Genomic DNA, 15,629 nt, shown 5'->3' with positions numbered 1-15,629 from the left:
GAGCTTGAAGACAGAGATTGAAATACAAGAAAAAAGAAAAAGAACAAAGTCTCCCTCACAGATTTTCTGCAGACATAATATTCTGAAAGATTCACCCCAAGGACCACGTCTTCTTCGAGGCTCCTTTTCTGTAACAAGTGAAAACCATGTAAAAAATAAAATTTTCAAGTAAAATCTTTCTTTTTGTACTGATTTTACATGAAGATTTTCCTTTACATGGCTTTCACTTAAAAAGTAAAATATCCTTACAAGAATCAAACTGATGTGATTCTCAATGGTAATATGCTCCCATCTTCATAGGAAATTAAGAATTGAAACTACCACCAAATATGTGAATGTTTGGAATCGAATTATTACAGTCGACTTATCCTAAAATCATGGGAGCTGAAACAATCCAGACTGAAATGAAGAACCAGAACATGGTCGATGCTTTGGAACATTGTTTCTGGTTGTAACAAACACTGCATGAACTGGTCCAATAGTGGCAGGCGAAAGAAACCAGAGGTTGCCTTTCTATTTACAAGCTTAATATATACATCATCAGTTTGCCCAGCTCCTAAGTAAGGCTGAAGCGAAAAAAGTGGGGGAAAAACAAAACCACAATTCATGCTTCTCATAGATTATTGTTATCAAACAAACAGAACACCAAAAGAACTAATCACCCTCGATTCCAGTCAGAGTCAGATGATCATGAATTTACTGTGTAAGTGGCTGGATCAAGCTAAGTCATCTGCAAGTCGCCGTCAGAAATAGTAGTCGAGTTAGCTGTTTTATAGCTGAATCAAAACGCTGTACAAAGGGTGTTAGCCTTCATGTTAGAGGAACATTCCTGCTTGATCGGAAGGGCAGGGCCACATAATCTGCTTCGTTTTGGTTCAGATATCCTCACCCGTGAAATTGCCACCGCAAGTGCATCAATGAAACTACAGTCATCCTGCTCTTCTGTCTTCCCATCCATACCATCCAAGGATACGACCAGACATGAGTCAACATCAACAGTGTCACTGGAAACCCTAAACCTCTCCGACTCGACTCTACGAACAACATTGAGTTGGTGAGACAGTGCTCCTTCATTATGTCTAACTTTTGACTTGCTCGTTAGTGTCTTCAACGTACGCTCCGTGTAGAACAAAATCCATGGATGTCCTGCGTGACAAGCACCATATTGTATTAAAAAACAATGAAGGAAGAAATTTTACATCTGCCCTGAAAATAAGAAAATAACAAAAAATAAATAAAAAAGGATTAAAGAAGAAGTAAAATCAAACAGAAACATAACCAAAAACTTACTTAGTACTTCATCCGCAGTTATCCTTGCAGATACATCCCTTGTCAACATTCTACCCATTAGATCCCTAGCAGGTTCAGATATAGCTTCCCATACCCCACCATGGAAGTCAAGTGTCACCTTCTTTATTGCCTCAAAAATGGCTTCCTGAGAGTCTCCATGGAATGGGAGTGTGCCCACCAAGAGAGCGTGTAGGAGAACACCAGCACCCCAGATATCCACTTTATCAGTATAATCCCCCAGCAGAACTTCCGGAGCAACATAGGCTGGACTCCCAGCTATACCAGACAACTTCTGACCTGTCAAAAACATATTATTATGAACATAAGTCTAAATTACTTGTTTAAAACTAAATCAAAGGATCCTACAAAGTTGACGCAGTTAAAACATTTCATACAAATTTTTGAAAGGAATCTTAGAAGCAATTTGCTTCTGTTACAGCCCTGCTAGCAAAAGGTCAGAGAGAAAAATAATAATTATATGGCATGCAGATTATACAGTTCAATGTTAACCACAAAGAAATCTTGTTTCCATCACAGATCTGTACGTAACCTCTTACCTCAAAGGCTCTAATCGACCAAACAATATCATACCCACTTCAGTATTTACCAAGAAATTTAACAACACATCTCCAATACATTCCCATAACCATCAAAACACTCCACCATGAGATGACTTTCTGCAAGTACTGTAGATTCAGTTTTGCTTTTCAGAGTGGATTCTCAGGTGCAGCGTGGTGGATTCTGATGGTTGGCTTTTCGTGGATTGCAAACCACAGCAGGTGGGTCCCTGACCTTTTATATCTTAATATTTTACCAAACTAAAGGTCATATTATCCATTCGCTTTCCTACAAGTTTTAGGTTCCTTTCTTTTACAAAATCCCCATGCATATTGATCTAAATTACTTCAAATTTCATATATTAGTTTCTGTTCTTATTCTCTCTAATGTTTTCATTCTGTTTCTTAGGCTATGTTTGGAAGGCATCAAAAGAAAAGAAAATAAAATCGTACAAAACGAATCTAAAGTTTTTCCCCACGTTTGGAATGCACAAAGCCGATAGAAGATTTTGATTTCATCAATTGTAGTGCTATTTTCTACCGCCTCCAAGATAAAAATCTCGTTTACAAGACGAGATAACTCAGTTATGGACGAGAGACAACTTTGCTTCAATGGGTTCTTCATCCCACTGAAACTGTTGCAGGCCCAGTGGAGAAGATATGGAAGTTCCCGAAGGATCTCCCATAACAGATGGCAGGGCAACAACACGGCTTCATTTGCTGGTGCCATAACTTATGAGAGGGTTTGGATGACAGGGGTCCTCGACCTGGAGTATAGAAGACATTTCCTTTAGAGGAGTGATTCCGCAACGGTGGCAAGAATCAGGCAGCCGCAGGGGATCATGAGGTTGCAGGTAACGGGGGACAGAAGGGGGTGGCAAGGGATAGCTGGAATGGGAGTATGCTGGATGGTGGCAAGGGAAGTTGTGGTGAGATCCGTGAGTGTGTAAGACAGCAGATTGCAGGGACAGAAGTGCGATGTGCACAACAGCAGGGAGTTCGGAGGGGTGAGAAAGGTGCAGCCGGAGTCTTCTGGTGAGCTGTGGGTTGGGCGGATGGTTGTGCAAGAACAGGTAGCGAACAAAATGTCACTACCCGGAGGGCTGCCTCATGTTTTTGCAGGTCTCATTGAAGGAAAGATGAACAGTAAAATTATGAGGTTTGCTTTGGTGTATGACAGTTTTGGTGCACATAGCAAGAAGCCTCATTTGACTTCATCTATTGCATGATCATTTCCAATGGATTGGCATGTAAGGAATTAGGAATAAGAGAAAACAAACATGCTGATTCATCTTGCAAATCCTTTTTCTAATTTTCAATTTTTTTCTTTTCTATTTTGTCCTAACCAAACGGAGAGAATTTTTATTTTTCCTTTCTCTTTTCTTTTCTTTTCTTGGCTACCAAACACAGCATTAAAGAATTATGGTCGACAGAAATGTTATAGACTTATAGTTATTCTACTTGCTTCCCTAGTAGCAAGAGGACTTCACCTTAATTATCTACTCTGCTATCAGAATTCCATCAAACCTTGAAGCTCTGTTCTGTAGTTCGAATAGACTAGTCTACCTCATTTGTGAACCAGTCTGAATTTTCTGTGTTGATGTATAAACTTTCTCGCTCTACTGTTCTATTTTCTTCTGTTCTGTGATCCTGTGTGTACTAGTCTCTTGCTAACTTTTCTGGTTCAGGATTGGTTCACATTATAATCACACTACAATATTTCATTACGAATTAACCACCATGTTTATATGCCTTTGTACTGGGAAGACAACAAAACTCAATCAGAAGTCCATTAACCAAAAAACAACAATCCTATAATATTTATAATAATAATTTTTAGTCGGAGAAAAACACAGCACAGATCCTTCTGCAAAGAGATTTGTGAGAAAGGAAAAAAGAAGCACTAAGCTGACAAGTTTATCAAGTCAAAACTTAATAAATTAAACTCACTCAGTTAACATTTAAAGACATGCAACTTAAATTTTTACATTTTTGATTTTCAATGTAGGCCTTACTTTTTTTATATTCAGTGTAGGCCTTGAATAGAGCAGATTGGAGGGCTAGGATCCATGTGGCGGAACCCATCTAAATGTGTTCTACTTCGTTACTGGTTTAATCTTTTTTTTTTTTTTATCTTTTGCTCCCCTTATCCTTTTCTTTTTCTCTTCTTTGCCCCTGCTTGGATTCATGTAGCCGACCTCATTAAGTTGGTATAAGGCTTTGTTGTTGTTTGTTGTTGATATTCAGTGTAGGATAGAAGAAGACATCCTCCTCCACAATTTGGTGAACCACCTTCATTATAGGAGGCTGAAGCAACTCAGTTTCAGTATGCTCTAAGGAGTTACTTGGGCCATCTAGTTACCAATCTCTATATACATTGTTTTCCTGAGTATGTTCAGGTTAGTTTGTATCCCGAACTAGTCCTATTACTTCACCAAAACCAAATAAGCCTGATCAGGATCACCGAATTAAATACATCCTCCCAAAAAAAAAAAAATGCATATGTATTGAAATTGAAGTTTCCAATACCATTCTGCAAGCATCAGCAGTAACCCAACCACCCTAACATACATAGTACAAAAACACAACTACAAAAAGTGTCATTAATGCTTATTCAAAAGACATACTTTGCAGAGGTGAACAATTAAGCAAATAGGGAATAACAAGATAGTCACACTCATCATGCATTCCAGAACTGATTTCATAGGAATTTAGTAAATTACCATTTGAAAACCTCACGGCTAACCCAAAGTCTGCAAGTTTCATTTTCCCTGCAGCTGTAAGCAGAATATTCTCAGGCTTGATATCCCGGTGAACAACACCCATTTCGTGGCAATATTTGATGACTAAAATCAGTTCCTTGATTATGTTAGCAGCGTGGTGCTCTGAGTATCGACCCTCCTTAACCATCTGGTCTAGCAAACGTCCACCAGAGCACAACTCCATCACAAGATGGAAAGAGTCAGAATCTTCATACACTGCCTTCAAGGCCACAACACCAGGATGACCAGAGAGGTGTTGCATGATCTCCACCTCCCGATGTACAGTCTCCTCACCTTTAGGCAAAGTTTTGCAGGCTAATTCCGCTCCACTTGCCTTACTCCGGCACAGACGAACAGACCCAAATTTACCTCGTCCAATTGCAGAACCTAAAACATACTCCTGCTCAATCTTCTTCTTCCTGCCTAACTGAGTAGCAGCATCTATGCATCCGATCTTCCTTTTGTGACCTCTTCCATGTCGATCTGAAGAAGAGCTACCGCAAGGAGGGGCAGTGACAATGCCAGTTAGTCTACTTTTACAAGACCCAACAGCTTCCGCGGCTACATGTTCCTTTAACTTCTTCTTTCGTCTTGAGCAATCTTCCAGCGAAAAATGTGAGCCAATGATCGACAACGAAGGCAGTGGCTTACGACTGCGTGGTAAGATTTCCGGTAGATCTGATGAAGCAACCTGCGTTTCACTCCCTTTCCTCTTCTTCCTCAATAATTCCATCGCACAATATAACCAAAACGCGAAGTAGAGATTATCGCGTTCAAACAAAAATTAAAACGGATACCCCAAGAAAGCCCCTGAGTTAGCTTCTTCTTGGAACGAAAATAAACAAATCAATTAGCTTCTTCCCCTAATCTAGTTACTGATTAGTACTACTACACTGAAACTAAACGAATCAACGGTCACTCGAAACATTTGTTCCTCGAACTAACTCTGCAAATCAATCAAAGGGAAAATTACAGTGTGAGATCTCCTAACGCACACTCATTACCAGTCACCAATTAAATCACCAATCCAAAAGAAATCGAATTAACAAAAAAATAGTAATTAGGTCATTTAAGAAACCTTGAAGCAAGAGTCTCTTGTTCTTCTTCTTCCGACCCATCTGAAGCAACGATCCACAGTCTTCTAACATCAATCTGCTTTCATGCACCACAAAAGCCTGAACAGAAAACAATCGCGTTCAAGATCGTCAAAGATCCAGAAGAAATACCTAGACTCCGGAGAAGAACAAACCCTAGAAATCTGTCTGAAGAAAAAGAGGAGATGGAAACAACAATTCCAGTGACGGAAGAGTGTAGAAAACGAAATGGATTGCAAATCTGCTTACCTTCATCTACGGATGAATCACTGTATCGTGAGATATTTTATTATTATTGGAGGCGGAGTCGCGATGGAGTTCTACAGGGCAATGGAAAGCTAAAGACCGAAAGATAGGCAAAGGCTCCGTCGTGTAACACATAAGAGTTGGAAAGTAGTATTTGACAGGACAGGAGAGCGACCGACAGGACTCGTGCCTTTGGAAAGTAGAAACACCTTCTTGCACAAGCATTTTGATTCAACACAGCCTGTCATTTGGCATAAGATAGGGTGATTTCACCGTCTGATTGGAATTGTGTTCAATGTGGTGTGGATTTCACCGTCTGATTGAAATCTATTAATTAATTTTAACCTAATCGATTCGGTGAGAATGCGTGCTTCCACCAATCTCACGGTTAGGGAATGATATTACGCGTGAATAGAACGCCAGTGAATCGTGACTGTTTAATGAGGGAATTCAATAATATCTTCTCCAGATAGATTAGAATTTCAACGAAGTTTGTAAACAGTAGGCATGCCGATGAAGTTGGTCTACCAAAAAAACAAAAGGGGGTAAACTTCACTCTCCTTCCCTGAATTAAAGCGGAATATCAACTGAATCCATCATCTTTATAAAAATATCACTCTCTTCTTCTACAAAAAAAATATATTATCTAACAGTCCTAATCGTTAGATTTTACTGTTAAATCAAGTTAATTTTTTTTATAATCCTTAAAATACCTTTTTCCATCTCTCCCTTTCCTCCTTTCTCTGAAAAAATCGAATTAGTTCAGGGGAGGGGAATATGATCATAATTTTTTGTCTAATCATTTTTTTATATAAACTAATAAATCCTGAATCTCCAATTCGAATCTAAATTTTATTATTTCTATTTTTTTTTTTTGTTAACATTCTGACTGATAGGAAGAGAAATTTCCTCAACAATATTCCTACTCTTCTAATTCCATTTGAAGTTGCAAGAGAGAGAGAGAGGAGCGAGAGAGAGAGAGAGAGAGAGATGAAGGCATCAGTGAAGATACGAGATGAGTAGCAACACAAGAACCCACTTCTCCGTGCAAAGATCCCAATAAGCGTCTTCGATTTACCCTTCACCTCCGCCATATCCACCCGAGACCCAATAGACCTCAGCTTGAGCCTCCGCACCAGCTCAGCCTCTTGTCTGTCTCAGAAGCTATCCTACAACCCCAACACCACCACGAACAACTATTTCTCTCTCTCCCTTAAGGCCGGCGCCAGCCTCTTTTGCTCTCCCTATAACTCCCCTCTCATCATGTCTGCCCATTTCAATCTCCTGGGAAATCCTAACCCTACTTTTTGTGTCCAATTCAAGCCCCAATTCGGCGATTTCTCTCTCAAGAAAATGGCCCTTTCTGCTTCTACTTCTACCTCCAACAACAATGATCATTCTAAGAAGACGGTGGAACCCAAATCAATGGTGGCCCTGAAGGACTATTGGTTTGGAGGGATTTTAGTGAATCTCGTGGAGGCTTGTTGTCTGGAGTTGTGGTGATGACGAAGACGATGTTGCCGGTGACCAAACGCGTTGTGGTCAGATTCAAGTGGGGTATGAATTTTCCTTCTGATTTTGGTGGGAAGAAATTTCCGTTTTTTACGGTTGATAAGATTAGAATTGAGAGGGTTGATGAGGAGTAGGAAGTGAAGCCCAAGAGCAGCAGTTGCTGTGATGTTGGGGATTTGAAGATGCTGAAAAGTGTGTGTTTGTGGATGAGTAGAGAAGTTGAGGTTTTGCAGAAAGAGAATAGAGAGATGAAAGACAACTTGGAAATGTTTAGAAAATTAGGGGTTTCTTTGAGGAATCCTCATAGGGAAGGTGATGATATTGGGAGGAGGAATCCCTTGCCATCGCCTGTTGAAACCTCTAGCGAGTTTGTGCGGTGGAGGAACAAGAAGAACAACAATGTAGAAGAAGAACATATGTGTTTGATGTTCGGTCGTCTGAGGAGGAGAATCAGGTGTTTGAGTTGGGTTCTCAGATAGAGTTGCAGAGGGAAAGGGAGAAAGAGGGAAAGAAAGTGGTTTTCATTTAAGATGAGGGTAGGTTAGGTATTAGACAAATAGGGGGTATTTTGGGGATTATGAAAAAAATAACTAGACTCGACAGCCAAAACTAACAGTTGGGGCTGTTAGATAGCATCTTTTTCTTGTAGGGGAGGGTAATGATATTTTTGCAAAGTTGGTGGGTCCAGTTAATATTTCTCCTTAGTTCAGGGGAGGGGAGTGAAGTTTAGCCAAAAAAACAAAAAATCTTAATGATTTGAATATTATCTAACTATCTACGCTCTTTGAATTTTTTTTTTTTTTTAATACCGGCGTAGATCTTATTAATTTTAGTTTTTTTTTTTTTTAATGAACTAATAATTTCAGTATTTAGGGCTAAAAATAAAATGTGGTTATTTCCAAACTGTTGATTTACCAATATCAGTTGTACCAAAAAAGATTACCAATAGCAGTATTGTTTATGGGTAAGAGATCGCAGCCTAGCTTTGTAGCCTCTGACCAACATAGGGTCAATGAGAGTATGTTCAGGAGCACGGGGTTGGATGATAATTTCACATACTTTTATGTCTAAGTGTAGAATCTGTGTGACCAAGTAGTGCTATTTTCCTCTTTTTTTTTTTTTTTATTGAATTGAGTTTTCTTTAAGACATGGTGAGGGAAAAAGCCATTGCACTTGGAGGCATGAGGAACAATGTAGTGTATTTTGAAACTCCAATATATAAGAAGAGTAATGATAACAGTAGATTTGCGAGTGAAGATTTCAAATTAGAGATGGGAGGGGCATATTTCGATGGAGGGAAAACAATGGGATGGAGTGTTTAGGGTAGGAGTTAGGCAGTGGTAGAGGCTTGGGTTGTCAATCCTGAACCCCCCATCGGTAGGCCCGACTGAGCCCAACTTGGACCAGCCCAATTAGTAAATGTGTCCCGATACATTTATAAACGGGCATTCACAGTGCAAGTAGCTAGCCCGTCGGGCACCCGACTGAGCCCCGCACATTATGGTCCAAATTGAACCGATCCGTTGCAACCCGACTGAGCCTGACCCCCTTTAATACTATATAAAATTTCTATTCTGCAAGGGCCTCCCTTGTGATGTACTTGCTTTTCCAAGTAAGAAAGAAGAAAACACACGTTGACATATAATGATTATAACCCAACTCGGAGGTTCACAATTTCAATTCATGGAAATCTTGCTTAGAAATTGAGAAATTGCAATCATTATTTCTTGTGGAATTTAGTAATGTCAATTTTCTAATGGAAAATCTGGTGTTATAGTTCTTCGGGAGTAATGTTGATTTTCTAATGCGGTCAATTTATAATGACTTATATAATGATTTAATTTTCAAATTGAACTTTTCTGAGCCTTTAACCCCCTTAAGAAAAGAATTTTAGGGTCAGTATGTTTAAAGCCTGCTTTGAGCCTGTTTAGACTTAAATAGGTTCGTAGCCCAGCTAAGGCCCATTTAAGGTAGCTCAATTAAAGCCCAATACCGATTGGCTCGATAATAAACTGTAACATGCCCCCCAAAGCTAGGCCCGTTTATTTAAATGGGTATTTACGATACAAGGTTTCCAAGTGGTCAAGCACGACTAGGCCCGACCAAGACCGACCTGGCCCAACTGATTGAAGAATCCAATTGGGTTAGTAAGAAATCAAGGTGGGATTTAAAAATTTCATAGCCATTTTACTGGTTAGGATTCATGTTTTAGAAAAGTGGCACCATAAAAAATCAACCTAAGTCTTCACAAGATTTTTAAAATTTTATTAAGGGAAATTTACATCCACCTCTCCTATTGTTTGCCTTTATTACATCCACCCTCCTCGTGTTTCATTTATTACAAATAACCATGCGCAGTTAACACCATGAGTGAGGTGTTAGTTTTAAAATTGAAAAGACTATTTACCCTTATTACATCTTCAACCCTAAAATCTCAAACTTGGTCTTTTGAACCCTAGTCGTTGCCCCCTTCACCTTTGTCATCTTTGTTCACACCAGAAGAGGGTACCAAAAGAATCAAAACACAAGCCAGTTGGGGAGAGGTGACCTCAAATCTAAAACCCGATGACAACAACTGCGACAACGCCCATAGACCTATAAGTGGGAGCACTAACCGCGGAAGCATGGTGGCAACCTGCCGAGACCACTTATGTATGATGCATAGTATACACATTATCCTCTCACCCATACTTGTATTTCCCAAAATGATAAAAATCAACGGACCCCAAGAACAAATAACCGTTCTTCAAATGGAAGCAATCCACCCACTTTCTCTGTCAAAACAATACCTAAGAACCCTAACCTTAGTTCTTCACCAGATCCTATCCTGATATCATCACATTACCATCTGATACATAAAAAGGATGAAATAATCACGACCAACAAAGATACCCAATTGCCCAAATGCATAGATTATAAGAAAAACCCTGATTCCCCAAACCCCCAAGTGATAAAACCGATCGAAGCTTACAGGAAGTTTGAATGGTTGTTGTCAGAGCTGAAACCATAAGGGTTCAAGGTGCGAAGAATGATAGATAATCTACCCAATAAACACAGAAAAGGTACATGAGAGATTTCAGATTTAAGAAATAGGCATCCATATAGGCATATAAACAAACCCTAAGTTCTAGGTTTGGTGTCTTTGCTCTAAGCGATTGTTCCCTCTTTCGTTGTTTACCTATGACAAAATTTAATGATAAAACTCCATAAAGAAGGTGACAAAGAGAGAGAAAGAAGGTGAGGAGGAAAGTAGTTGAAGGTGAGTGTAAGGAACCTATAAAAATGGAAAGACTCGGTATTACGCAATTAAGACAAACAATTAAGTTTAAATTAGTTTGCTTGTTGAGATTAAACTCGCAAGCCACTATGAACAGAGACGATGAAGGTGAAAGAGGGCAGCAGATAGGGTTCAAAAGATCAAGTTTGGAATTTTAGGGTTGAAGATGCAATAAGGGTAAAATGATCATTGACTTAGGATGTGATAACCTACTTTCTAAACTCGGTCTAATTACTCGTATTGACTTGGTTTGATCATATAGGGGTTGAACCGGAGGGAACCAACACAGGTACCATATGGAATATGACAACAAGGGTGACCTTGAACTCGGGTTGGCCTGACATGACCAAGCGGATACCAAGTGTAATACGTGCACCCAAGCCTTGCACTTGCACGCATCACAAGACCTTGTACAAAAAGTAAAGGTACGTACTAGTAATTGTGGGTGCCAACGTAATTTAATATTATGTGGGAGTTAATTCCCATTGAAGCCCACCTAATATAGCCCACCTGAGATTTAGCCACCTTAGATATAGCCCACCTGAGATAAACTCACCTGAGATGTACCCACCTGAGATATAGCCCGCTTGAGATATACCCACCTAAGACAGCCCACCTGAGATAGATCACCTGAGATTTAGAAGATATTTTGGGGGCCCAGGTATAAAAGGGGAGACATTAATTGTCTTTTCCCTCATTAATGTTAGTTGGTCGCTGGGAGAGTAAAGAAGAGAGAGAAAGAAGAAGAAAGGAAAAGAGGAAGAAGAAGAAAGAAGAAGGAGGGGAAATCGACCGTAGAGCTTCACCGGAGCTGGGTCTTGGTATTTTGAACCCGGATTAATGATCAGTTTGCCAAGGTCTTCGAATTGAGGTAGGTATTGTATACATTCCAAAGATACTTAGGAAAACCCCTTTCTTAAACCTTCTTTTTTATTTTTGGGAAAGAATCCACTTGGATCTTACTATCTTGCTAATCCTACTTGGATAATCAAATCTAATGGGAGGTGTGCATAATGGTTTCGACAGATTTAGAAAGAGTGTTGGTGAAGATATAGAGTATTTAGAGGTTCTTGAGCAAAAGAAGTGAAATTTGGGGTTTCATTAGTGTTCATGAGAAAGAGGTAAGAACCTTCATTTTCTTTTGATTTGATCTTATATCTAGGTTAAGGATATATGATTGGACCTTAGATAAGTGGTTTGAATCACCGGATTATCCCCAAACAAGTTTCCTAATCTGGAGGAAAGTCGAGAATGATGTTGAAAAATTTTGCTTAAAGACTAGGGGGTATTCTAACCCCACCAGTCTTCTGGTTTTAGCCCACCTGAGTTCCCAGAACTCAGTTTCTAGTCTTTGGAGTAACTGGCGGGCTACATAGCCCATCGGTCTTCTAGTTTTAGCTCACCTGAGTTCCCAAAACTCAGTTTCTAGGCTTTGAAAAAATCGACGGGCTAAAACCGATAGGCTACATAGCCCATCGGTCTTTGGCTCTAGCCCACCTGTCTTTCTAGAATTCCCAGAATTGGACCAAATTTGATGGGTAACCCCCATTCATGATTCTAAAGCTGATTTTAGTGTTTAAAAATGATGATTTTGACCCCAAAATAGTGAAATGATAAACCATTATGTTTATGATAGGTTACACTCAATATGCGTGAACCCACACATCGGATCTTTTTCATACCGGATACAAGCATCGTGTACATATACAAGTAAATGAGGAGTAGATTCTGATTTAAATTCAAAATATTATGCATCATTTAACATGTGTTAGTTTAGTCATGTTATCATATTACTGTGTGTAGACTAGATATCACATATGCCATATCACGCATTGTATGTGCATTTACAGAACATGTTACGCTTTGCTTTATGATGAATATCCTTTACGTCTTGATGTATGTGATGAAAGAATTTCATTTGGGCATAACGTATATGCTAGATTTGATGCTGTAGTCAGCTTGGAAATGAGTGCATGGTGGCTCGTGGTATGGGATGCAGCGCCATCGTGTAATCGTATTATGCTCATGTAGAGGCATGTGGCTAGGCTATCATTTACCCTTGTGCTACGACCCTTCCCAGCAGGGGTTTACGTGTTAGGGGATCATTGGGGGAAAACATCAAGTTACGGTTGTTGAACTCCTGCAGTGGTTAGAAGTATGCATGGCTGATTGCTAGGACAGTCAGTAATCCCGGTGGTATATTCAAAGGGCCGATCGTACTGCTTTTATTTTGGGTGGAGTCATCCAATTACTTTGTCATTCAAATTTGTAAGGAGTTAGCTTGCATTTTAAATTCTGGTACCAATAGTGGGCCTTCTCCGATAATCCTATGGGCGTATCACGGGATGGGGTTCATGGCTCGTACCTGGGGTATACACAACTGTGGTTGTGAGTAGCACATAACTTATGACCTAGTAATGTTATTAGGCTAATAGGGTTAAAATGAATTGCATATAGATGCATTTGTGTTATGACTGTTCGTGTTGTTTGCCTTGTGTGGTCTTCCTTTCCATTTACTGGGCTAGTGAGCTCATCCCAGGTATACAACTATTTTTAGGTGATTTTGCAGGTTACCCGCCTGGTGATCAAGAGCTGGGCCCCACTGTGGAGTTTCCATCTGAGGACTAGTGGGTCCCTGACGAGTTCGAGCATGGTACTAATTGCACGTGCAAGGATTGTACTGCATGATAGTTGTGACTCCTGAGTGATTCTTTTGATTCTTTTGATGTACTCCCTTTTGTTACTTGATGCTTAAATTGTAATACCCTACTTTTTAAACCCGGTTTGATTTCGTGGTTGACCCGATTTAACCATGCAGGAACCGAACCAGAGGGAGTTAGAGCGGATTCCTTATGGGCTATGATGGCAAGGGTGACCTTAAACACCGGCTGGCCCGACAAGTCCGAGCCAGTGCCAGAAGAGTCGGGAGTGCCCAAGCCATGTACATGCACCTACCATAAGGCCATGTATGGATAAAGCAGGTATTATAGCCGTATTTTAAGGTATATATGTATGCTACATCGTATGCCAGCAGTGGGGTTCACGCCAGGCCCGAACTCGGTCAAAATCCCAAGTTTTGACCCTCAGGTGGGCGGACAGGTGGGTGCACCCACCCACCTGAGTGACCCATCAATGTGCACTATTCACTTATTTAGGAATTATATATATAGCATTTATGACTTTATTTTCTTTTCATTTATGACCCCGTACGTTGGTGAGAAGAGTAAAGAGGAGAGAGAAAAGAAAGGGAAGAAGAAAGGAAGAGAAGGAAGAGGAAGAAAAGAGGGATTTCAGCGGCGCCGAAGCTTGATCTTCCCATTCCGGCGCCGGAGGAGTGATCTTCAACTCTAGATCTACATTTGGAGGTAAGCAAAGTCGAGTTTCTTGAACATTCACCATACCCAAGCTTAAACCCTTGATTCGAGTAGGGTTTCTTGAGATCTTGTAAATCCCCTTTGAAATGATGAATCTTAGGTTTAATGGATGATTTATGTGTTGATCTTGAAGGATTTGAAGAGGTATTGACAAGGTGGAAGAAGTATTGTGGGTTTGAAGTGATTTGGAGGGTTTGAAGTGATTTGGAGGGTTTGAAGTTGTTCTTGAGCAAAGAAGGTAAGATGGTTTCCCATTCCTTGAATCTAACCTAGATCTAGGTTAGAACCATCCTATAAGACCTTGAAGGTGTGAAGAATGGATTGGGAAAAGCCCCCATTTGAATCTCCAAAGAATGGAGGAAGTTGGGAAGAAACGGTGGTTTTCTCGCCAAGACCGGTGGTTGCAACCGGTGGGCCCCTACCCGCCTGTGGGCACCCACCTGAGAGGGCAGGGGGCCTTCGGGCCCAATCGGCGGGCCACCCTACCCGTCGGTCCTAGCAGGGGCCCCTGGCCCAACCAGCGGGTGGAACCGACAGGCCCTACCGACGGGCCCCTACCCGCCGGTCCAAACCGGTGGGTAGGATCGGTGGGCCAGACTACCCACCTGTCTGACCCACCCGTGTGGCCCCGAAGGTGATTCTTACGTCCGATTGGACCCAAATCGGACGTGTGACCTTCTTTTGACGTTCTAAACATGATTTTTTCTTCGGATTTCATTAATTTTGATCCTAAAATGGTGAAGTACTAATCCCGCTCAATTATGTTAGGTTCACCAAATCCTACCCGATTCGCACCGGATCTCTCCCGTACTGAACGGGAATCCTTGTACGCTACAAGTAAGTGGGGAGAGGACGTTTGGCCTTGTTTGGAATTCATTTAATTATATCTAGTCTAGTCATGCCATTATGAATATGATATGTAGATTAGTCATTCCTCACATTGTTATGCATATGTGCTATGTTTACTTTCTAAATGCCAATTGAATGAGATGTTTATATGTGGAATGTGGACATCATGGTGCATGATGCATTGATAGACTAGATGCCGTAGTCGGCTTGGAAACGAGTGCATTAGTGGCCCGTGGAATGGGACACGGAGGCACTATGCAATCGTACTATTGTCATATAGGAGCATGCGGTATTAGGATTTTCACCATCCCGTGCTACGACCCTTCCCAACAGGGGTTAAGGTGTTGGGCTATCATTTGGGGGGAAGCAGTGGTCGCGGTCGTCGGGTCACTGTGGCGGTTAGACATAACTCTCGGTGGGTCATGTAGGACAACCGGCAACCCCGGTGGTACATTCAAGAGGGCCAATCATACTACTTTTAAATTGTTGGAGTCAGCACCTTTATTTTCAGTCATTTACATTTCTGTTGAGAGCCGGTGGACGGCATTGTCTTTACTTTTTCGAGTACTCACGGTGGGCCTTCTCCAACAGCCCTATGGGCGTATCGCGGGAGGGAGTTCGCGGCTCGTACCCGGAGTATACGCGCACTGTGGTTGTAGTAGCACTAA

General features: G+C 40.9%; 1 protein-coding gene and 1 long non-coding RNA gene across 2 annotated transcripts; one reads left to right on the top strand and one right to left on the bottom strand.

The window, feature by feature from the left end:
• Positions 1-427: 427 nt before the first annotated feature.
• LOC122079519 (serine/threonine-protein kinase PEPKR2) lies at positions 428-6,113 on the bottom strand. The gene is made up of 5 exons (XM_042646051.1): positions 5,953-6,113; positions 5,688-5,784; positions 4,571-5,555; positions 1,291-1,587; positions 428-1,146 (listed from the first exon to the last, which is right to left on the bottom strand). The coding sequence occupies exons 3-5, from the start codon at positions 5,340-5,342 to the stop codon at positions 782-784; spliced, it is 1,434 nt and encodes a 477-aa protein (XP_042501985.1). The 5' UTR covers positions 5,343-5,555; positions 5,688-5,784; positions 5,953-6,113; the 3' UTR covers positions 428-781.
• A 5,355-nt stretch (positions 6,114-11,468) lies between these two features.
• LOC122078577 lies at positions 11,469-13,593 on the top strand. The gene is made up of 3 exons (XR_006140120.1): positions 11,469-11,609; positions 13,296-13,465; positions 13,557-13,593. It is a non-coding gene; the product is annotated as an uncharacterized LOC122078577 (long non-coding RNA).
• The last annotated feature ends 2,036 nt before the right edge of the window (positions 13,594-15,629 follow it).

The sequence above is a fragment of the Macadamia integrifolia genome, chromosome 5 (genome assembly GCF_013358625.1).
Source record: "Macadamia integrifolia cultivar HAES 741 chromosome 5, SCU_Mint_v3, whole genome shotgun sequence".
Lineage (NCBI taxonomy): Eukaryota > Viridiplantae > Streptophyta > Magnoliopsida > Proteales > Proteaceae > Macadamia > Macadamia integrifolia.
Note: the sequence above shows the minus strand (reverse complement) of the source record. Positions and strands in the feature narration are given on the sequence as shown.